We start from the raw sequence: 24561 nt of genomic DNA, 5'->3' as shown, positions 1-24561 counted from the left end.
GGGTGCCATAAATTTTGGTAGATGCCCGCGTACGTCGCGTCCGGGTTAGTCGGACCGTCTCGGCGGTGACGGTCGGACCCGCGTATATTTAGAACACCGTCCGAGAAGTTTAAGCGCGAAGCTAAACCTTGCTATCGCAGTCAGTGCTTCGTCCTTCGGGCAAAACTGCCAATCTTTGTTATTATGTTTACTTACTTTTTTTTTCTTGAGGGGGGGAAACAAGAACTTGGCCGGCTAAAACAGGCACAGAAAAATAAATAAAATATAACCATAAATAGTAAATAGAGGTCCGAAAGCGCTAACACAGACTTCACGCAAAGTGACATGCTGCGTGACAAGACAGAATGGTCACACAGCAAGTAATCTCATTTAAGAATATAAATCTAAAGGAAGAACGCTCGGTCATCCGCATCACGTCTGACTAGCTCTCACGAAAACGATTCCCGCCCGCAAAGTGTCCCCTGTATATAATATATATATATATATATATAGAGCTGTCTCTAAAGAAATTTAAAAAAAAGAAAAGAAAAAGGGTAATGCAGGGCTATTTAATTATTTTCTTCCTGGGTGCAGGTGAAAGATTTGGCTCAGCCTAAATCGAAAGATCTGGCCATGAAGGCACACAGTGTGCGAGTATGAAGGGAGACTTGGAAGGAAAAGCTTTCACACGCCCTTCGAAGCTCTGTTCAACACAACATGGAAACTCCATCGCAAGGCGCCATCTTTACTAACAGAATGTATGGCTGGCATGGCACGACAGGGTGACACACACACAGGTGTAAAAGCGGAAGGAGAACGACACGGACGGAGTACCTCAGAGGGTTTGAGGTGACGACGCGCTTATAAAACAAATAAAACCGAACGACGACCTTTTTCGCTAGGAAATACGCAAGGAATACAAACACAACGTTTCTGAAAAGAAGAAGAACAAGAAGACCAGCATGGCGGACTTGACAGACGTCTAACAGCAGCAAAAGTACGCCAACATAAAAACAGGAAGCCTCGATGATGGGTGGCATAGAGCCGTGAGCAAACGAGGTTATGAGAAAAATTTCCCGGGTCGACAAAACGAAATTGAATTGACATAGTCTTACGAAGACAGCGCTGCTGCAGTCTGCGCTATTATTTTATACATATCTCTCTTGAGACTAATTCATGTCTTACGCCAAAAGAGCGGCGCTTGCGCGCTTTTGTGTATGCGTCCCATCTTTATGAGATCTTGGCATGTTTATCTTTCGAGGCAACTTGTCATACGCTATTGGTGAAAGTTCCATTCCTTTGACGAAGAAAACTGCCTCGCTAGCCTTGAAGTTATGCGACTGTAAGTCGGAGAAAATGCCGGCTCGCCTGACGTTTGCCCTCGCACCAAAACACTGCCCTTTTATTGAAGGTCGCAAATTCATATTCGTTGAGTTTTCCAACGAGCGAATGTCGGGTCGTTCGTAGTCCAAACATCGAGTCGTAACTGTCAACTTGCGCATACGACCGGCGACATAGAAAACGCAGTTTTCTGCGTTGCGCAGTGACTCACTGACACACATAAAAGCGCCGCGGCTGCGTTCTTCGGACGAAACGTTTCTCTTGGTAAAGCTTGTCACAAGCTTTCCTGCAAGAGAGCTACGCTCGTGTGCTTTGTCTAGCGACACTTTAATGTCTTCTATGGGGGCACAGGCCAAGCTGTACTTGCAGTTAAAACTATCTTTAATTTTTTCTGGTATATAGACCTATATAACCACTCGTATCTACTTTAATTGATACCAGCGGCGTAGCCAGGGCGTGGTACACCGGGCACGCGTGCCCTTTCCCTCTTTCTGCCCCTCCCCGTCCACGGTCAAGTAAGTGCCCTCCTCCCTCCTACCTTAGAAAAACATTTCTGGCTACGCCACTGCTTGAATACCACCTGAATTTCTCGTTAAACTTCGTACTGTTTTCTCTCGGCAGGTTATCAGTTTCTGGCATGGGCCTGGGCCTTTTTCTTCTCTCTAAACGAACCTACCACCTGCCCGTGTAACACACGAAGAGTTTCTTCAAGGTTCAGTTCTTCCTATGATTCGGTGCAGACCTGGCTTCGTCGACTGCGCACTTAACGCCACCGCGAATCTCGAAGCAGTGCTTGGCTCATTTCGAAATGTTTTCTAGCGCCTATCACGAGCCGCAATATTATGCCTGATATAGTCACGATGCGCGGATCGAAATACAACCATTTAAGTACTGAATGCATCAATGCCGAAGGAACGGTAGTACTTGCTACTGCCTATGTTAACGCACTTGTGCTTAGAACCGCCGAGTATTTAGGAACATCCGTTAACACCGCCACAAATCTCGGATCGGGACCCCTCCTTATTCGCCCGAGTATCGGAGCAACGCTGAGCGCCACCGTGATGCTCTTAACGGCGCTTATCTGGAACTGCCATAAATCCCGCGATGGCCTTGCTCGCGGCCATTATATCTCGGTATGCTGCTTAACGGTGCCATCAATCTTGTCTGGGAGCTAGGCATGGCCACAAAATTTCGGACCGCATGGGGATCCGTATTAGGACGAGGAAGACACGCGCCGCGAGTGGCCGGGCTTCGACTACTCGAATGCACGGTGGCCGCTTTGTCCGTGGCTGCCTGTGCGCGACACGGCAGCTGACAGCTAGCGTTGCGACCGCGGACAGAAAGGGGCAAGAAGTCAAACAAAGAGCTATCGGCTGCGCTTCTCATCTCGCTCGAGCAGGCCACGCGAAAGAGGCCAGACAATGGCGGTCCGTTCGCGGCAACGGCGGTATGCCATTAGGCGACCAGACGCCGCTGTCGATGGGAGAGCCATCCGATGTCGCATAGAAGAAGGCCGGCAGACCCCGCTGTCGCTGCTTTCTCTTTCGCCCCCATGTCGGGAACGGCGGCATTCTCTGCACGGCGTTGCTGCTGACATGCTGCTGCTGTGCATTGCGTAGCACGCGTATGGCGAGCCATATGCTGCTGCTCCTGAAGAAACAGCACGCGCGCTCTCTGGAGGACGCAACAATCGCGGTGCGCCCAGTCGCCTCCGAGGATGAGACTCTCTTGACGGTATACACAACGATCACAATTCTAGATGGTTCTCGCTGGTGTAGGCCGTCGGTGTGGCCAAAACGGTAAACGTTCGGCAACGGTTGATGCTTTCGGCTAGGCACTGATCACTTGAGTGAACGGGAAAGACATCGAGAGGCAACGTGCTTAGAATGTTTTGTTATTAATTCCCTTTTTTGTTGTTGTTGCTTTCTAAATAAGCTCGCGAGGTTAGAAAAGCCGAGTTTTTCATTTAGCGCGTTATGCGTGGCTCGGCATGCTGGGAGCAATTTAGTTCGTACGAGCCATAATCGTAAAAGGATCACGGAGGTTATTCAAGACAGGTTTTCTTGTGAAAGGCGCCGAAAGAGGTAGGAGAAAAGTGAGAGAGTGAAGGATTTATCTCGCCGAATACCAGAGCAAGACGCGCTTGAGGATTCCGAAGCATCAGTAATCCTTCACCCTCGCTATATCCGTCTTGAGCAGCGACCGCAGTTACTGCCGTTCAGCATTATTGGCCGAGCAGCTAACGGACAAAAAGAATGCAGAAAGTCGGACCGGTTGCCGAAATGAGCACGCCCTCCTTCTTACGCGTTGCGGTGTTAATTTCGTATTTATTTACGTTGACTTCTTTTAGCGGACCGCCAGGGGGCTCGATAGTCTCGCGCAGGACGCCGCTGAATGAAAAATGCGAAAGTCAATGAGGGACATCTGTCCATATTGCTCAGTGCGTAAAGTATACACTCCATAATAAGGAGGAGAAAGAGAGAAAGAGGTATTTTTAATTACTCGTGGAGAGGGTCGCCTGACGGAATACCTAGCATGCTACTCCATGACGGGCACGATATAAAATGAAGTTATATGCACAGTGCATGCCACTGATAAATGACGTACGCCCCACACACCACGACGATCAACAAAATATGAAGTATCCAATTCAGGACAGTGTCTCTGAGGAAGGCTAATATAGATTTCGTTGCGCGGAGATGCACTGGTAGCGTCAGTTCATGGGCCAATAACGTGTTGCAGCCCAAGTGATGGCAGCGTTTCATAAATGTTCAATTCGGACATTATGATAGTTCTTACTAATGTAAATGGCCTGCAACCGCAGATAAAGCGTACGTTTTATCGCGTACGCCGCGCGCACGGCAAAGTGGCCACCTTATCCGTCTTCAAGTGTTGTTGTAGCGACAGGTGGACCTCACCTTGCGAATGTTGGTGGCAGTTGTCCGCCATTTGTCCAGGTGAAGCAGAACTTACAGCCCGTAAGATTACATGCAGGAAGGAATAACGGCGAGGATGGACTTCAACCGGGGCGCACCATCCACTGCGCGCCATTCATGCATCCCAGGTCGCCCTGCTACGCCGCCCACATGGCTCACCATCCACACTCCAGCTTTATATCGCAGATGAACCTGAGGAGGAGGAAGGGAAACACCTCGCTCCCAAATACTCAGTGTGCTCCTCGCAGGAACATAATAGACGCTTTCTTAACACTCGTCGTCTCACACGGAGTTTGTGCGTGTTTATGTCTCATGCACAGTGTTTTCGTTCCTTAGAAACGTATCTCTCAACTGAAAAATTGCTGCGGGAAAATGAAAGAAATGGGACACAAACATGGGATAACGCTGCATTTTATTGCTTCTAGCAAAGGTGCCTGTGTCACCTTAGTGCACGTCGGTTTAAAGCAATTAACAAACAAGGAATTCGTTCACATAAGACAGTTCCAGGTTAAAGTTGAGCTCCTCGAAAGTCTCTCAATTTCCATTCGCAATTAAACAGTGACTAGAACTTGGAGAATGAAGCTAATGCATGTTTGTACTAGCAAATGCTTCGTCTCGCGCCGACGCGTATAAACAAGGAAGTCTGGGTGCAGACACGTTGGGCTAAAAATACAGCGTCCAGAGGTTTGCTTGTTCCCTCACGCTGCGCACATCTGCTTGAAAAGAAGCACAACACAGGACATAATACAGTTCAATTGGGCCTTGTACGACGAAGAGGCAGGTGTTGTTGAGACAACCATGGGTGTCGAGAGTGCCGCACCGCAACAAGAAATGTAGCTTGGTGAAGGGGTACCAGCACAGCGGTATGGTACCTCCCCCCTTTCTTTTTCTTCTTTTTTTCTGGAATGTAGCATTGCCCGCACTGCAGTCGACGACAGGCTATATAATGCCGTATTTAAACATAACGTACGTCACAACTGTTCAAGCGACTGACAGCATGTGCTTGCCGTATGTTCCAGCAAGAGTTTGGTAATCAAGATAATAATCGGACTTTCTGCCGAACGCTGACGCATATGGCAGCAGCCCTGCTGTACCAGGGCCTTTTTGGCAAACGGGGTTTTACAAGCTGCCGTCCCACAGAGTTATGGCTCTATAACGCCGTCTCGGCGTGGAAGTAACAACGCAACAACAACGGCAATGCTTGCATATCCAGTTAGGTCAGGTGCAACAGGTCCTGGTCATCTCTCAGTCTTCGGAGCAAAGGCGTCCGTAGTTCGGTCCCTCCCTGCAGGACAGCCGAAGCATCGAGGAGGCAAAATACAGCAGGGCATGGCAGATTTGCTCGTAGCCTGATTCACCGCCTGAACGAGAAAGCGGGCGCGAAACGCCATCAGTCGATGCGAAGGTATTCTTAAAATGCAACAAAATGACAGACTCACCAACTTACTTTACAACGTTTCGCCGTCCGACGAGGCCTATAAAGAATTGTGGACGTCGAGGAGCAATGCCGTCCAGTCGATCCCCTTGGTTATAGAAGGAGCAACGATCTTTTTGGATTCAGTTAACTACTAGGCCCTGAGGCCATGTGTAATTTGTTTTTGTTTTTTCTTAATTTGTTACATTTCTTTATTTTGTTCAAGACGTTTGATCACTCACTAGCACTGCGCATCGATTCAATGGTGATGATGATCGATCATGATCTCTAATGGGATCCCCATCCGCCGCAGTAGCTTAGAGCTACGGCGTTGTGCTCCTAACTATAGGTCGCGGGTTCGATCCCGGCTGCGGCGGCCGCAATTCGATGGGGGCGAAATGCAAAAAAAAAGCCAGTATAGTTAGGTTTAGCTGCTAGTTAAAAAAAACAGGTGATTAAAATTCATCCGGAGTCCCCGACTGCGGCGTGCCTCATAATCTGATCGTGCTTTTGGTGTGTAAAAATTACAGAACATTTTAATTGCTGGCTTTCCCTTCATCGAGAGTAGATGTAAGCATGAAATCGCAACCGGCAAAGCAGATTGGTTGGAGATGATACTATAGCCACAATCTAGAAACGTGTGTAGTGCATGTTCGCAACGGCACGCCCCACCATACCACACCGCACTACACCACACTATGTACCGGTCCATATGGACGCTGCCCAGCTAGAAGAAGAACCAGATGAAGGCCGCACAACAGACAGCGAAAGACGCCAGGGAGACAGAGCGCACTGTCCAGCTAGAAGAAGAAAAGCGCCTGAAGGAGGCGCCACGCAGCGTGGTGCCATCTCTCAAAGCGACGCAAAACAGGTGCCGTGGAACTCACGGACCGCTGGCGTTCAAAAGAGCACAGGCAACCCTGTCTCAGCTCCAAGAGGCCTACATGTACATATGTATATGCACATATGTATTATGTATACGTATATATGTATGGTGTCCTGTATCTGCCTTTTGAACGTCCGTTATTGGAAATGACAAATAAAACTTCAGCGTACGAGAAGTTAGAGCTTGAGTGATGTTGTGGACAAGCATTATGAACAACTCGGAAGCAATATTTTTTGTAACTTATTTGAGCATTTGTAATGTAGTCCTGTATAAAGAGTTGGGGGCCAGAGACCACATTTTCTCAAGTTTTGACTGGTTGCCCGGGTGATCTTGTTTTGTTCTCGCAACTTGCCCGGATGTTGTCATTTGAGTGCCCGGATAACGACTCTGGCTTATGGCTCAAGGTCGCTTGAAGGCCGCCGACAACGGGAGCTAAAAGCATTTCATGCTTAAAGTTGTTTCTTTTTGAGCTGGGGCGGAGAAAAATAGTCGCTTAGCCTGCGTGAACTATACTTACGCATTATCATACCGTAACCTATCACTCTGCTTTATCTCGTAATGCTACCTAAGCCTGCGACGATTTCACGCCCGTGTCTTTCTTGCTTCTTTTTTTTTCCACCGATATTCTAAACGTCTCTTGCTTATATCAACGACCACTGACAAAGTAACGCTCCCATCCGTTCCAAACACCTGCCAACCATATTCCTAAGCAAAGGTAGGGTGCCTCGATGTGCCAGTCTCCCGACCAAGCGGCGGGAGAGGGGAACATAGAGGCACCTTACGAGAAGGCAAAGCATGAGGATGATTATTTGTTTTAGCGTAGTTAACGGTATAATATAGTGATAGATGTTTTAAATACGAAAGCTAAAATAGAGATCAGAAAGGCAAAAGGCTAGATTGCGATAAATGTAGTAGACAGATAGAGGGGAAAGGCAGGGAGCATAGATGCAGTAACCGGAATAAATCAAGCATACTAAAACAGGAATGAGTCAAGCCGACTAAACAACTATATTTGTCGCCACCCTGTCCCAAAGGGTATGCGAATAAACATCATTGTCATAATCATCATTGTCATCATCATTGGTAGTGTCCATGTGTATACAGGGGCACTGTATACCATGTAATCTCGAGTAATGGCGCACCCGTGTACGGGCCGCACCCCCAACTTTGCCCAAAATTTGGAAGAAGAAATCCACCCGAGAAGAAATCGCGTTTGGCGCACTGGTATGGAGGAACAGACATCGGGGAAATGCCCGCGGCAGTTCGAGCGATGCTCAGAGCGTGCTCACCTCTCGAGTAATACACCAACGCGTCACGAACGAGTGTGTCGCTGTGGAGGGGCATCTCACTGAGGAAGCGAGTGTGTCCCACCGCATCGCTGAGCGCTCTCGCCACGTCAATAACGAAGGTCGTCGAGCGTGACACGTGATACTGCACCTGCACATTCAGAGTGACGAGCCAGCCGTTAGAAAGCGTTTGCACGGCATGCCCCCAGCTGTGTACTGTTATCGGCAGGCCGGCAACACACATGCTACTTCCAATAAAGTTATATACTTGTGAAGCGTTATTGGTCTCGGTGTATTATGATGTTTTGACTCTCTACTTTTTGTTTTCTTTATTCCGAAGCTGGCGGATGGCCTCCAATGAAAGACAGAAGGAACCTGTCTACCACAAGAAAAATGTGGAGCGTAGTTCTGTTGACCAAAGCTCAATAGTTGTTATGTGGTCACTTGTAAAGATGTTTGAACTAGCAATAGTGCCATACTCGTATTTGTTCACACTCACGCCGCGGTTGCGTTCGGAGAGTTCAACGCTGATTGACCTCGACGAAGGTACAAAGCGTCCGCGTGACATGGGGGTGAAACACCGTATATACCTTTGCAGAGACTGCAGATTAGACCAGAGACTAGAGTCGGCGCCCGTTCCTCAAGCGCACTATCTTTAAAGCTATTCGTAGCTTAGAATTGTATGCGATAAGACACGTGGCTATCCTACCGCTGGCTATTGTGAATGGCCATTACAGGAGTACCGGCTCATAAATAAACTTTTTTTAAAAATCAGCCTCTCATTAAACAACGCCCCAGCTTCCCCCTTCAACGGCGTGAGCTATAGAAAAAGAAACTTCACCTTACTACAGCAAAGCCACGGGTGTTCCATTCAACGAAATGAGGAAATGCGTGCGTGCGTGCGTGCGCACACACACACACACACACACACACACACACACACACACACACACGTGCAGGCTAACAGAACAGAATAAAATAGAGGTTGTTCTCACCAAAATCAAGTTGTACAGGACGCTGGCCACTTCACACTCCCGTCCATTGACGAGCTTAGACGAGAGCAGCAGGACGCAGATGTCAACTCCGCAATGCGCCAGCAGCATGGCGCGGTTCACCGGAAGCCACTCCCGCGACATCACTGCGCAGATGTCGTCACCCGGAGGCGCGCGCACTTTAACAGGCACAGAGTGCGTGCGGGCCTTCACAAGATTCACACTGTGCGCCTATAACGATGACCCGATTAGCGATCCACCGTCCACGAAGCGTACCACCTGCTCTGCTGCAGCACCGCTGCGGCTCAGAGTGCACATTTGGGACGATTAACGCGCTAATCTAAAGATGCTAGCAACGAACTAACCGCAAGGCGTCCTTTTGCTGACACTTCCGTTACTTCGTGGGATGCTGGCAAGATTACGGTTCGTATGAGCTTAGTTTGCGGTCTACACCACTCTTGACAGGCGGAGACGCATACTTTTGAGGCATCCCTCGTGAGATTAAGCGTTAAACTTTAGCTGAAATTTCCCGTTTCCGTTTCACTTGTCCGCTATAGTGCAGTAAACTGCAAATGAAAGAGGAGCGGAATTTATGGTCGTCAAATAATGGTTCCATTTGGAACCCGCAGGCAAATGTTGGTGTTTCACACGAGGAAGTCTAAATAAAATCAGCCTCACTGACACGTCACACATACGTTCGAGAGTACATTGATCTCATTTTTCTGTTCCTACTCGAACCTTCCCGCTCAGTTTTCATTTGCCGCTGGCTAAGGAATTGACGGACACGCCATTGACTGAATGCTTGCGACATCCATCGAGAGAAAACAAAGTGGCAGGAATAAATTTGTGCCTCTGCCGTTAAAAACGACGTCGCAAGACGACTGCACCCCCGTAGCGGTCTCTCGGTTACCCTCGATATTGCTGTGACACCGCAATGCTAGCATGCGAATACTATGGTCACTATACGTTCTTTAGTGAGCGCTAGATGTCTTTCTCGTACGTAATAACACATGCTAATTCGCACGTACGAAGAATGCGTGCGAACATAGAGCCGCCCATACAGAGATAGAGAGAGAGAGAAGGGGGGGGGGGGGGTATTACGATTTAAAAGCTTGAAGTTCGGTCAGCCAGCATGGAAGTGTTGACCAGCCACCTTGCAATGAGGAAAAAGAATAGGCGTAGAAAGAGAAATGTCGATGTGAACGGAAGCGATAGTTTGAATGAAGATGAACTGTGAGAATCTTTTCAAAGGCTAAATTTGTGGCCACGCTCGTGCCGAAATTTTTCGGCAGCCTTTAGAACATTTCACCACCGGCGAGGTTATGGCCAAGAGTAAACTTAAAGCAAAATGTCATAAAAAATTACGCGCAACTGTTATTAGAATGTTAGAATTACTTTATACTCGTCATTGGATCTTTATTGCATATACTGTTACGTTGCAGAAGTCACATATAAAGATGTATTTGAAACATTTACAAGAAAGACAACGATAAACAAGACGACTGTCGAGACCGATTCCACCTCTACACGTCAAATCGTCGTCTTCTGACTGGCACCACTCTTGGTTGCACCGTAACATAACACCCGCCTGTGAAGGCGCCGTCTCGGGGCTAAATATAAGGGAGGTAACACGCTGCAAAGTAAGGCTTCAGCCGGAACAGTCCTTCAGTCAGTGAATTAATGTGCGAGACCTGTGGGTGCAGCCGGTCGAGGTGCACGCTCGTCCGGGCAGTGGCCGAGCTGATAAAGAAACTTGGTGATAAGGTGAAGGTGAGTCGCTAACGGTAAATGGCGTATCATTTCCTTCCTTTCTCTCTTTATGACTCGGTTCACATTCTCGTCAAGCACGGATTGGCCTATTGCGTCAATCCTGACGAAACGGCCTATTTACACTCCACGTGGCCTGTTTACCTTGACGTTTTTAATTTTACAACAGCTGTTATGGGATCACACCTCCGCTCGTTCTGATGGCCGCTGGTAGTGCCGGCCTCCGTCACTGAAATCCCACAGTGCTTTGCTATAATTTATTTCTTAACAAGAACAAATTGCCTCATTGTCCTGCGAGAATACGGAAGTCGTCACCAGTCAAAGACCCTGCCCCTAAACTGCTCCGCCGTTGCCACAGGAAAAGGTACTGTGCCTGGACGATACCTTTGGCCTCTCGATTTTCTGGAGCCACGTAATGCAGCTTATCCGTCGACTAGCGCCAAGGTGCAGTAACATAACCCAAGGCAGTGGCAAGAAGCAAAAGATGGGTTAGGGAAGCAGAGGAAGTACGGTCGTGTCTCTCCGCTTCTCCACCACCGGGAATCGCACAAATGAAGACCAGTCGGACTCGAAATCACTGGCTGGATTTGTTTTATTGCGAATAGAATTATTCGCATTTTTAGACTACTCTTCTTTCCGGCTACATATCGCACCAAAAACCATGGCCGATTCTGAAGATAAGCGCAGCCTAAAAATGTGTATGTGGCACTGGATATGTGGCGCGCTCTTGAATGAATCTCTTTGACTTTAACATGTGTCGCTGTTAGTGTGCCACTGGGCATGTGCCGGTATTCATAGTAATCACCATAACGGATAAAACATATCGCCAGTTACATACCCACGATAATGAGATAGCTTGCTAATAAAGTGTACAAAGTGTACATTTAGAACAAGAAATACCCATTAGGCGTATAATAAGTTTATTTTCATCTCAAAAGAATGATATTCGCGCACTTGGATAGCCATCGTGGAGGACCTCGGCCCAATTTTTTTCTTCTAGAAAGTGAATGTCTCGCGCTTCCTTGCGAATGTTTTTTCCAACCGATATTGTTCCAGCGAACCGCAACTTTAAGCGAATAACTTTCTTTGGCCCTTTCGGCCATTTTAGTGGTGGGTCGGCGGTGGTTACGTCGGTGGTAAGCGGACGGACTCTGAAGGAAAAACGATCTCTCTCTCTCTCTCTCTCTCTCTCTCTCTCTCTCTCTCTCTCTCTCTCTCTCTCTCTCTCTCTCTCTCTCTCTCTCTCTCTCTCTCTCTCTCTATCTATCTATCTATCTATCTATCTATCTATCTATCTATCTATCTATCTATCTATCTCTCTCTCTATCTCTCTCTCTCTCTCTCTCTCTAGTTCGTTCGCGCTATTTGCTTTCACTCAAAAGCATCGTCTATGGTTTCTGCAGAATTTCAGTACAAAATCTGTTACGTGGGCCCTTAATGTGTGGCTGAGTGCAGGGCACTGATGTTTTTTGATATAGCACCTGATTCCCGCCAGTTTTCGGAAAAGAATATTTTCGGCGAATGGTGACCGGTTGACGATGTCTAATGTGACGTAAGGTATCTGCTGAACTTTCTATTGGAGGCGGGCTTAGACGCTTGTCGTTAAACACACGTGGTGTAAAATGAAAATGTGCGAAATATGTTTGCACGAGAACGTTTCGTACGCCTGCGCCTAATGCGCGTACGGTGCGAGCACCCCGTATTGAACAATGTGCACGCAGTTCATTGCACTGTTTCGTCGTACCCTGCAACGCCCGCCCCTCTGCCTGTCTCTCCCATCTCCCTTTACCCCGGTGAGGAGGAGTACTGCAGCGTGCTTAAGACACGCGCTTCCGGCCGACACCTCCTCCTTTCTCTCAATCAAAAGCTCGTCCCTTTTCAGTGTGCATGCACGCATACACTCACCGAACAGCTCCTCGATCACGGTGATGGTGTCGTCCGAGGACCATCCCGCGGCCTCCTCGTGCAGGCAGGACAGCGCCGCTCCCATGTGCGCCAGCGAGGCGCGCAGCAGCGGAGACCCCATCGCGGTCTGTGGCAGCGACGGCAGCACCCACAGGAGCTCGTCTGCACATGTGCACAGGGCTGGGTTTATCTGCTATGTAATGTACGCCGAGCCCTGCCCCTCACACACGGTAACCTCTGCAAAAAAGAAGCACAATTGTCACATCTTTTTACAGGTAACCGACACATTCCATCGCCCTAAATAATCATAGCAACCTCTAAATAATGAAAGTATATATATATATATATATATATATATATATATATATATATATATATATATATATATATATATATATATATATATATATATATATATATATATATATATATATATATATATATATATATATATATATATAGGAATCAGAGAGAGGTTAACCAGGTGATTCCTCTATTTTAATATACTGCAGGCCCTTCACGGCCCGTGCAGGAGTGGTACAGAAACGTAATGATAAAAAATTTTTAAAAAAAATCATGGTGAAAAGTTAATACACTGAACGCGGTTAATAATCGAGTCGATGTTATTGCAACACACAATATCTTTAGTTGTGAACATGTTTGTGAACATTAACACGACTTGGGGGAAGATAGATTGTTTTGGAATGATTTAGTCTGTTGAGCGTTTTGGATGATCTTGCAGATAATGAGAACGTGTTATCTGGAAATGACCATAGTATAATTGAAAGATGAATTTTAGTCTTGAAATTGCTGTTCTCTGCGAGAAAGATTTTAGGTTTGCCCTTGCGAGCAGACCTGAGATACTGGACTGCCTTTTGTAATCCGAATATACAAACCTAATTGCTAATTTTTTGTATGCGTTCTATTTTATTATTAATGCATTTTGATGAGGGCTCCAGATTAAATCAGCGTATTCTAGGCATGGTCTTATTATTGTTTTATACGCATTTAGTTTGAGGTTGGGTGGTGCTGCGCGCAGTTTCCTTTTTAAAAAAGGATAGCTTGCCTACGGCTTTTTGACACATGGTCGAGATGTGAGGCTCCCAGTTAAGGTTAGGCGTGAGTTTAATACCTAGGTATTTTACCTGGTCGTTTTTATTGATTATTGAGCTTCCGCTCGAATATGCAAAGTCAAGCGAGAGTTTCTTATTTGTGAAAGAAATGTAATGTGTTTTTGATGTGTTCAGTTTCATGGCCCAAGTGTAGCACCAAGAGTAAATTGCTTGCAGTGAATTGTGAAGTCCTATCTGGTCGTCTGAGTTGTGTACGTCTGTGTACGCGACACAGTCATCAGCAAACAGACGCATCTGAATTGAGTTTTTAATGGAAAACTGGACGTCGTTAATGTACATCAAGAACAAGAGTGGTGCCAGAACCGATCCCTGAGGTACTCCGGAGTACACATCGAGAGGTTGTGAATATGATTATCGATTGGAACGCTCTGTTTACGATTGGTTAGAAAACTGTTGATCCAGGATATTATTTTATTACTAATACCAAAAGCCGATAATTTTGTGAGTAAATCCTGGTGCGGAACTACGTCAAACACTTTAGAAAAGTCTAAAAAAAACTGCATCTGATTGACCATCATTATTAATTACGTTAGCTATGTCATGAGTTACCGCAGCTAGTGATTATTTACCGTGTAACGGGAAAACCTAACGAAGTTATAGTTTCACTCGGAAAGATAGTGAGCGAAAACATTTTAAAAGAAACGCTAGGCATTGAAGTGAAAACCCTTGAAAGAATTCACAGGATAGTGTTGCGTTTCGCCTGCGACACGTGGTTTTGCCGGCGCGACTGCGGCGGGGCGGCAGACATTTTGGCCCGATCGTCGTCGCCGCAACACTCATCGCCAGGTGTTTCCAGGCGCGTCTGCGGCGATGCGACCGCCTAGGGATCCTCCTCGCATTCCAGTTATTGGGCCCGAAACAGGCGATGCCAAAGCAGGGATCTCGTTCCAGTCATTGTGCCCGAAACAGGCGATGCCAAAGCAGGGATCTCATTCCAGTTATTGGGCCCGAAACAGGCGATGCCAAAGCAGGGATCTCGTTCCAGTCATTGTGCCCGAAACAGGCGATGCCAAAGCAGGGACCAGCCTCTCATTACAGTCATTGTGTCCGACCGGCAGCGCCACGACAGGGTGCTACGAGATCGTGCGCAGCGCCACGACAGAGTGCTACGAGATCGTGCGCAGCGCCACGACAGTGTGCGTCACCATTAGCCCATTGTACATTCACGTGCTCGTCTTTTGAGGGGTTCCTTCTTGCCCTCAACTGCGAGAGTATAAAAACAGCTGCCCCCGGACGCCAAAGGGAGGGCTCCGATTTCTTCTGTTGAGTGAAGTGCTCTCCCGTCTCTCTACTACGGTCAAACCTGACCGCCAACTCTTTGCGATGTTAAAATAAACAAGTTGTTTCGTTGTTACCAGTCGACTCATGCTTTGCCGGGACCTTCGGATGCTTCGAGTTGTACCCCAGGCCGCCAGGCCAACGCTACCCTTGGGGCTTGCGACCCAGGTACAACCACGGGCGTCAGCGCCGAGTTCCCAACAGATCGTACCAGCAGTCAGATCCAAACATCTGGTTGGCAGCGGTGAGATCGCCTACGACTTCAAACAACGGTCTGCCAGCGGCGAGATCGCGACAACGGAGGCCAGCAGCAAAGAGATGCAGTTGACAGTATGCTGAGCAGCTCAACGACGATCCGGGAGCAGTGCAACGAGCCCTGTGTGACGACTGGTTGCCTGCAGCGGAACGACTGCGCGGAATTCCTGCCTGCGAGGTTTGGTGAGTGCGGGACTTTCTTCTTCTGAGCTTTGCCAGGCTTTTGTTAGTGTTAGAAACAGAGCTGGTAATTGTGGTTGTCGTTGCTGCCGGGTTAGTTTGCGGCAAGACAATAATAAGCAGTAGAGAAAGCAGCATTCAGAGCAGCCATGGATTTGAAGTCGTTGCGCAAACCGAAATTGTTGGAGCTTGCAAGAGAGTTGGGTCTGGATGTCTCAGACAAACTCAGAAAACCAGAACTGCTAAAGGCTATTCTTGAGTTAGAGGCTGAGGATGACGAGCTGTCGGAATGCCTTGAGACTATTGAAGAGAGGGAGACTGCAAAAGAAAAAGAAGAGCGTGAACGTAAAGAACAGAAAGAGCGAGAGCAACAAGAGCGTGACCGTCAACACGCTTTGGAAATGAAGCGTCTTGAGGTAGAAATGGAACGCGCTCGTAATGGAAGTCAGGCACACGGTGCAGGAGAACGCGTATTGTTCAAAATGACTGACCTGATGCGGCCGTTTAAGCTTGGAGAGGACATTGGTTTGTTCCTGGTTAACTTTGAGCGAACGTGCGAGAAGCAGGGGTTCTCTCGGGAAACGTGGCCACAGCGCTTGCTCACTTTGTTACCCGGCGAGGCGGCCGACGTAGTCGCTCGCTTGGATAGAGAGGAGGCAGAGGATTTCGACAAAGTAAAATCGAGTCTGCTAAAAAAGTACCGGCTGTCTGCGGAGGCGTTCCGTCGGAAGTTTCGGGAAAATGAGAAAGGCAGAAGTGAGTCATATACAGAGTTTGCGTATAGGCTTATGTCGAACATGCAGGAGTGGCTCAAAGAAGAGAAAGCGTTTGGTGACCACGATAAAGTTCTGCAGTGTTTCGGGCTAGAACAGTTTTATAGTCGGTTACCGGAGAACGTGCGATACTGGGTCTTGGATAGGCCAGACGTTTGTACGGTGGCTAAAGCCGCTGAGCTAGCCGAGGAGTTTGTGACGCGTCGAGCTCGCGGAGCTAAGGACGGTCAAAAGGGTGAATTTGGCTCCAAGTCTGAGAGGCCAAGGTTCACGCCCATGAGATTTAAGGGGGACACGCGTAGTGAGGATGCGAGTGAAAGCAATCCGACCAAACGTAAAGAGACGGCAGCCGAAGCCGAACGCAGAAAGCGGTTCGAGATGAGGCGAGCGGGCGTTTGTTATACGTGCCAGAAGCCGGGTCACTTTTCGGCGCAGTGTCCGGAAACAACACCAAAAGTTGTGTTTTTTTCAATAGGCAGCACGGACGAGAACATGAAGCTTCTCGAGCCTTACATGCGAGACCTCCTCGTGAACGGGAAAGAGTGCCGAGTGCTTCGCGATTCCGCAGCTACAATGGATGTAGTTCACCCGTCTTACGTAGAACCCCATATGTTCACGGGCGAGTGCGCGTGGATCAAGCAAGCCGTGGAAGCTCATAGCGTGTGTCTGCCGGTAGCAAAGGTGCTTATTGAAGGACCTTTCGGAACGCTTGAGACAGAGGCGGCAGTGTCACCTATGCTGCCACCCCAGTACCCGTACCTATTTTCAAACAGGTCCGATCACCTCCTGCGCGAGAAGGGGCTTTTGTTTGGTGAAGCTAGTGTTCAGGCCTTAACCAGATCGAAGGTTCGGGAGCTCGCTGCAAAGGCGGTAGTTGCGGGGCCGACGTTATCAAACAACGAAAAAGGGTCAGAGGCGCAGCAAGCTGATATTCCGAGCACGCCCGAACTGAATAAACTTGAGTCTGTAACGTTAAAGGCGCCAGATACTGGAGAGGAAACGCCCGACGCGGGAAAGTTAGAAGAGCTATCTACTGATTTGCTCATCGCGCCTACGTCAGACGGACTTGATAGGTTGCTAAAAGTCAGCCGGACGGCTTTGATAGCCGAGCAAAAAAAGGATGGCAGCCTGGAAAACGTGCGCTGCAATGTCAAAGACGGTATCGCCAGGAAAACTGCGCGTTTTGTGGAAGGAGGTGGAGTCCTGTACCGGAAGTATCTAGACCGAAGAGGAGTGGAGTTCGATCAGCTGGTCGTGCCTCAATGCTATCGTCAGGATCTGTTGCGCTTGTCACACGGGGGTTCGTGGTCCGGACACCTAGGAGTTAAGAAAACTAAGGACCGTCTCTTGCAAGAGTACTATTGGCCAGGGTGTTTTCGGGACGCAGACCATTTCGTGAGGACATGTGACACTTGTCAGCGGGTGGGCAAACCAGGGGACAAATCGAGGGCGCCGTTGAAATTGGTACCTATCATTACGGAGCCTTTTAGACGGCTCGTTATTGATACTGTGGGACCTCTGCCGGTAACAGCCACGGGGTACAGACACATTTTGACTGTGATCTGCCCAGCGACAAAGTTCCCTGAAGCAGTGCCGCTTAAAGAACTCAGCTCAGTTGAGATAGTTAATGCACTACTGTCCATATTTGCGCGAGTTGGTTTTCCTGCGGAAATCCAATCAGATCAGGGCACAGTGTTTACTAGCGCTTTGACGACAACTTTTCTCGAAAGGTGTGGGGTAAAGCTGTTACACAGCTCAGTGTACCACCCACAGTCGAATTCCGTTGAGAAGCTCCACTCCGTCATGAAGCGCGTGTTGAGAGCGTTGTGTTTTGAACATCGAACTGACTGGGAGCTGTGTCTGCCTGGGGTGATGTTTGCTTTAAGGACCGCGCCGCATGCGGCTACGGGGTTTTCGCCAGCTGAACTGGTGTACGGTCGCTCGCTTCGATCTCCGCTTCGCATGCTTCGAGAATCGTGGGAAGGTAGGGGCGACGACCCAGTCGTGGTGGAGTACGTACTTAAGCTCCTCGAACGCTTAAGAAGGGCACAGGAGTTGTCAGGTGAAGCAATGGCAAAGGCCCAGCAGAGGGCCAAGGTTTATTATGATCGGACAGCCAGGGCCCGTCGTTTTGAGGTTGGCGATGAGGTCATGATATTGCGCACATCGCTAAACAACAAACTAGACGTGCAGTGGGAGGGCCCAGCACGAATTGTTCAGAAACTGTCGGACGTTAACTACGTGGTAAGTCTGCCAGGAAAGCGGAAAGCACAGCAAGTTTACCACTGTAATCTGCTCAAACCTTATAGACAAAGGGAAGCAGTGGTGTGCATGATGGTAAACGTTCCTGAAGAGCTTCCGGTCGAGCTTCCGGGACTAGGCTCAGTGACGAACAGGGAAGACACCGGTCAAGTCATTAGTGACCTTATCAGTAAAGCACCGCTGTCGCCTGAGCAGAAAACCGAACTACACCAGCTATTACAAGAGTTTCAAGGTCTGTTCTCTGAGAGGCCTGGTAGGACTTCGGTACTTACTCATGATATAGAACTTACCTCCCCAGAGCCAGTACGATCCAAGGCGTACCGGGTGTCACCCCGCCAGAGCGATATTATGGAGGCTGAGGTAAAGAAAATGCTACAGCTCGGTGTTATTGAGGCAGGTGAGAGTGATTATACCTCCCCTTTGATTTTAGTTGAGGTACCGGGCAAGGAACCTCGTCCTTGCGTCGACTACCGCAGGCTTAATTCCATCACTAAGGATCAAATTTATCCGATCCCTAACATCGAGGAGCGCCTTGAGAAAGTTAGTAGCGCTCAGTTTATTTCCACCCTAGATCTTGTCAGGGGTTATTGGCAGGTTCCACTTACAGAAGAGGCTAGTAGGTATGCGGCGTTCATTTCACCAATGGGAACATTCCGTCCTAAAGTGTTGAGTTTTGGTTTGAAGAACGCGCCATACTGCTTTTCAAGCCTCATGGATAAAGTGTTGCGGGGACAGCAAGAATTCGCTTTACCGTATCTAGACGACGTAGCGATATTCTCCGCATCCTGGTCTGAGCATATGGCACACTTGCGGGCAGTGCTAACCCGCCTGCGCGAAGCGGGCTTGACAGTCAAGGCTCCCAAGTGCCAGTTAGCACAGGCCGAGGTTGTCTACCTCGGTCACGTGATTGGTCAGGGTCGTCGCCGCCCCTCTGAAATAAAAGTGGCCGCTGTGCGAGACTTTCCGCAACCGCGCACTAAGACCGATATTCGGTCGTTCTTGGGTGTCGCCGGCTACTATCAGAGGTACATCCCTAGGTACTCTGATATCGCGGCTCCCCTGACGGATGCTCTAAGAAAGACAGAGCCTCAAACAGTCGTCTGGGACGAGACCAAGGAAAGAGCTTTTAGCGCCCTAAAGAGTGCCCTAACAAGCCAGCCTGTGCTACGATCGCCAGACTATACAAAAGGGTTCATTGTTCAGTGCGATGCTAGTGAGCGAGGCATGGGCGTTGTACTGTGCCAACGGGAAAATGGAGAAGTAGAACACCCCGTCCTGTATGCTAGTCGTAAGCTGACCAGTCGTGAGCAGGCGTATAGCGCCACCGAGAAAGAGTGTGCATGTCTCGTGTGGGCCGTTCAGAAATTGTCATGCTATCTAGCCGGCTCGAGGTTTATCATTGAGACGGATCACTGCCCTCTCCAATGGCTGCAGACCATCTCTCCCAAAAATGGCCGCCTCCTGCGCTGGAGCCTCGCTTTACAACAATATTCCTTTGAGGTGCGTTACAAAAAGGGGAGTCTCAACGGTAACGCCGATGGCTTAAGTCGAAGCCCCTAACGTAGGAATCAGCCTCAAAATTGTTTGTTACTGATGTTTTCTTCCTGAGGCAGGATTTTTTTTTAACATATTGCTTTTGTTTAGTGTTTCAAAGTGATGATATGCTTTCTAGTGCAATTTTTCAATTTGTGGACGCGTTCTGAGTGATGCTAGACTACTGTAAGGAACTAGGCAGTGGTATAAAAAGGGGAAAGAGCCTGGCAGGGCTTAGTGAGGGTTGTGCCGTGCTTGCTGACTGAGCGGTTGAGTTTTCAGCGTAGTTCTAACGCTTGCCGGGAACGAGAACAAAAATGTGAACTCTCCCGAAGTCACTTTGCAGTGTCCCGTGCGAACCTGAACGAGAGAACGAGGCCTTCTCTGTGCGCTGCGCTCAAGAAACGTCAAGGGACGCCCGACTTCGGTTATGAGCATCATCGAGCGACATCCCTCCGGACAGCGGATGCAGTCCCCTGTCCATCGGGATCTCCTTCCCCCGGCGGGGCGGTCTGTTGCGTTTCGCCTGCGACACGTGGTTTTGCCGGCGCGACTGCGGCGGGGCGGCAGACATTTTGGCCCGATCGTCGTCGCCGCAACACTCATCGCCAGGTGTTTCCAGGCGCGTCTGCGGCGATGCGACCGCCTAGGGATCCTCCTCGCATTCCAGTTATTGGGCCCGAAACAGGCGATGCCAAAGCAGGGATCTCGTTCCAGTCATTGTGCCCGAAACAGGCGATGCCAAAGCAGGGATCTCATTCCAGTTATTGGGCCCGAAACAGGCGATGCCAAAGCAGGGATCTCGTTCCAGTCATTGTGCCCGAAACAGGCGATGCCAAAGCAGGGACCAGCCTCTCATTACAGTCATTGTGTCCGACCGGCAGCGCCACGACAGGGTGCTACGAGATCGTGCGCAGCGCCACGACAGAGTGCTACGAGATCGTGCGCAGCGCCACGACAGGGTGCTACGAGATCGTGCGCAGCGCCACGACAGGGTGCTACGAGATCGTGCGCAGCGCCACGACAGTGTGCGTCACCATTAGCCCATTGTACATTCACGTGCTCGTCTTTTGAGGGGTTCCTTCTTGCCCTCAACTGCGAGAGTATAAAAACAGCTGCCCCCGGACGCCAAAGGGAGGGCTCCGATTTCTTCTGTTGAGTGAAGTGCTCTCCCGTCTCTCTACTACGGTCAAACCTGACCGCCAACTCTTTGCGATGTTAAAATAAACAAGTTGTTTCGTTGTTACCAGTCGACTCATGCTTTGCCGGGACCTTCGGATGCTTCGAGTTGTACCCCAGGCCGCCAGGCCAACGCTACCCTTGGGGCTTGCGACCCAGGTACAACCACGGGCGTCAGCGCCGAGTTCCCAACAGATCGTACCAGCAGTCAGATCCAAACAATAGGTACCCGCACAAGTAACCGAGACCACCCAAACATCCTTAGATTGTTTGATTACGCCGAAAAAAACCAAAAAACTCCAATATCTTATCTTGCTGCTACAAACTGAAACGCACACCATTAACTGTTTCCGAAGACGTTTCTAAGAGAGTAAGGGAAATGCGCACGTACTTGTGGCATTCGGCGGTAAATTAAAGGGCAAACGGAGCATAGGTTAGGCTAACATTCGCAAACTGAGAATCGACGTGAAAGTGTATACTTGGGACCCACTGAAGAATATCAGGACTGAGTTACCGCAGAAAGCAAGTCTTTCAAAACAGTCCCTTTCCACTTCGACTTCGCTGAAAATGATGTCTCCGGTTGAAAGAAAGAAAAGATAAAATAGGATTAACGAAGCAAAGAAGGAACCATGCACGTAGAACTGTCGGTCTGGGCGCTGTCACACCGTCTGTGAAGGCCCCAGATCGTCATAATTCATAAACAATACGTAACTGCGGCAACGGGTGCTCCTACGCTCTGAAAACGTTGATTTTATGTGAAAGAACAAAATATTTTTAAGTTATAATTTTGGCATTTTTTATAAATAACGGAACTATTTGCCTTAAATGATTGTTATATTCCGCAATTAATAACGGTAATTTAGTCTAAATAGATGTTGTCTAAAGTGACGACTGATTTAAGCAAATCGGTGAAAAGTTTACAGAAGCCAACAATGTGTAAATGCGATGCCGGATGTCATAATAAAACCTTACGACATGATACCTGCCCCAGAAGATCAATGTATGTTGCCCCAGCAAGTGACATGTATAACTTTAATGCTACCTTCAGAAGTTCAATGTATATTGCCCCGACAAGTGATATGTAATAACTTTGATGCTACCTTCAGATAGAATGCAAGATAACCCCACATTCAAGTTCGATCGGCTTCTGCCGTTATTTACGTATGTATTATGCCGCTGACCTATAAGAATGTGACAGACTCAAATGAATGTCGACGGCAATGCGTTAGCATTGAATCAGTACAGCGACACAAGGTATTGCCACCGTGTAGTTGAGAGGAATTACCTTTAGTTAACTTTACAGTGCTTAGAGCCCATCTAAAACCATTGGTAGGGAAAAAAGACTTTCCTCGCCATCACTTGAACAAGTTTTGATTAACGTTGTTACAATAAAACTTATGCAGATCCCACGCTCTGTGGCTGGCACCGACATCGGTGGCAGTCACACTGTCGGTTCCTGTATGTGACTATTGATTGCGCGTGTGTGTGGGTTGGGGAGGGGTATAGTTACAGGTAGTTTTACAAATTGGAGAACCAGCTTCGGAGCGCTGCACCGTACACGTGAGGCAGAGGGTTCACTCAGTAAAAGCAGCTCAGCTGCAGAACGGCTTAGGCCCTGCATGCGGTGCATCGACGGTGAATGCGCGGAAAGGAAAATGGAAAATCAACACGGCTGCCGAGAAAGGAAATATTCCCAACGGCTCTGTCCACAGAATGAACGCATAGAACGCCTTCATTGGGAACTTTCCTCTTGTGCACGTGTATGGCCGCGATTGTCCCCCAGACATCAATGAATGCCCCTTGCGGAGCCGCTGCAGAAAAAGAAGGAACAAATGAGAGGAAGTCCTGCATCGGACAGCAATGATCCTATTAGCCTCTGTGCAAACACGCGAACCGCCAAATCCGCGCGCCCCTAGCCAGACGGCAGGTGAATGAATCAATTACCGAGCGCCCGTACCGATGTTGCACAGATGCCCCAATAGTCACGCGAATTTTCTCTTCTTCGGCCTTTTTTTTTGTCAGGTTTCATGAGTCGGTAACTGCGACTCAATAAAACTAGATCTTCCAAGCGTAATGACTAAATAGAGAATCCACGCTGCGACGCGTTGTGCCCCGTACCGTCGCAGTCATTCTCACCATTACCAGCAGCATAATTATAACTGCAATGTACGACAAAGGCACCTCTCAAGCCGACAGAAGACGTTGCTCTGTAAGCAACCACCCGTTCTCTCTCTCTCCTTTTTATTTCTTTCTTTCTTACTTTTCTTTATTTTTCTGTTCCTTTTTTTCTCTTTTTCTTTGTGTGTGGGGGGGGGGGGAGGAAAGGTCAGGAGGGAGCGTGCACCAACCTTCTCATACTAACCGCACCATGTTCGTTCGGGCGTGGATTTGACATTTGCGACAGCTTAAAACAAGGACCGGAGAAGCAACAAAAAAAAGCTTCCGAACACCACGCGCCTTTCTTCGCCCCAGTAAAAGGAATGTGTCAAAAGTGCGCTGCAGCAATTTGAGCCACGAGACCTGGAGATTCCTCGAGGGCTCGTATAGCGGAGCGTCGTCCCAGCAGGCGATCGTATGATGTCTGTAGAGGAGAAGTCTCGGAAAGTGCGATCAGGACTGCTGCTGTTTGAGCTTGGTAGTATAGGTTCGAAGGCTTGAAACGTGCGCATTGTGTCCTAATAATTTTCTAGTGCTTAGCGCAGAAACCTTAGCCGAGGCGGACAAAACAAGAGACACGGACAAGCGCCGGTGTGCGTGTGTCTCTTCTTCTGCCCGTCTCGTCTATATTTTCTGCGCTAAGCACTAAAAATGATGTCGGCCAAAAAGAAAAAGGTCGAAAGTTCAGTAAGCCATATTCCTTTTATACGGAGCTACCGCAAGCACTTTCGCAGAGATTAGGTCGTAGCAAACGGTTTCTGTTTTAATAATACCGCTTTCATATAGCTGTGTTCGAAAGTTCGGAATGTCGCCGACAGAGATCACTGAAGCGTGCTTCTCCTTAGAAGACCACTTATTGCGGAGAAGCCCACTATGAAAACAATTCTGTTTTTCTAGGGTGGTTGCTTGGGCTAGTGTGTAATTCATGATAAAAACAACGTACAGCGCGAAGGACAAGGACTGCGAGAGACGACATACACAGCGCAGTGTATTTCGTCTGTCGCAGTCCTTTTCATTTGCGCTGTACGACGTTTTTATTCTGTTCTTCATTTCTTCTTGTTTTGATTACAATTTCTGCTGCTTTTATTTTAACTTTAATCTCTTAAAACTAAACTACCCCGCTCCCCCCCTTTTTTTGCAGGTTCTCAAGAATTTACAAACTCTTTTTTTTTTTCGTTTCTAATTCGCGATGAACCGGTCATAGCCACGCTTGAGTGGGCGCTCACATTAGTAAATTATTACTTTCATTAAGGAGGCATTAAACACGCACATCAAGTTACGGTGTATTAGAATATTACGCTTCTG

The 24561-nt window shown here is 48.4% G+C and overlaps 1 protein-coding gene across 4 annotated transcripts in view; it reads right to left on the bottom strand.

Annotated features, from left to right (window-relative positions):
- Positions 1 to 4590: 4590 nt before the first annotated feature.
- LOC142578803 (F-box only protein 47-like) overlaps positions 4591 to 24561 on the bottom strand; it is a 49258-nt gene continuing 29287 nt past the window's right edge. For 2 of the 4 annotated variants that reach the window (XM_075688391.1, XM_075688390.1), the window contains 4 exons: positions 12507 to 12668; positions 8838 to 8980; positions 7846 to 7993; positions 4592 to 5617 (listed from right to left, as the gene is read on the bottom strand). In XM_075688391.1, the coding sequence (XP_075544506.1) occupies positions 5502 to 5617; positions 7846 to 7993; positions 8838 to 8980; positions 12507 to 12668 (569 nt within the window). In that variant the 3' untranslated portion in view covers positions 4592 to 5501. Of the gene's footprint in view, positions 5618 to 7845; positions 7994 to 8837; positions 8981 to 12506; positions 12669 to 24561 lie in introns of those variants that run through there. The other 2 variants (XM_075688392.1, XM_075688393.1) reach the window with 2 other exon arrangements.

The sequence above is a fragment of the Dermacentor variabilis genome, chromosome 4 (genome assembly GCF_050947875.1).
Source record: "Dermacentor variabilis isolate Ectoservices chromosome 4, ASM5094787v1, whole genome shotgun sequence".
In the NCBI taxonomy this organism is placed as follows: Eukaryota; Metazoa; Arthropoda; class Arachnida; order Ixodida; family Ixodidae; genus Dermacentor; species Dermacentor variabilis.
The sequence above is the reverse complement of the archived record's forward strand: the minus strand, read 5'-3'. Positions and strand labels throughout refer to the sequence as shown.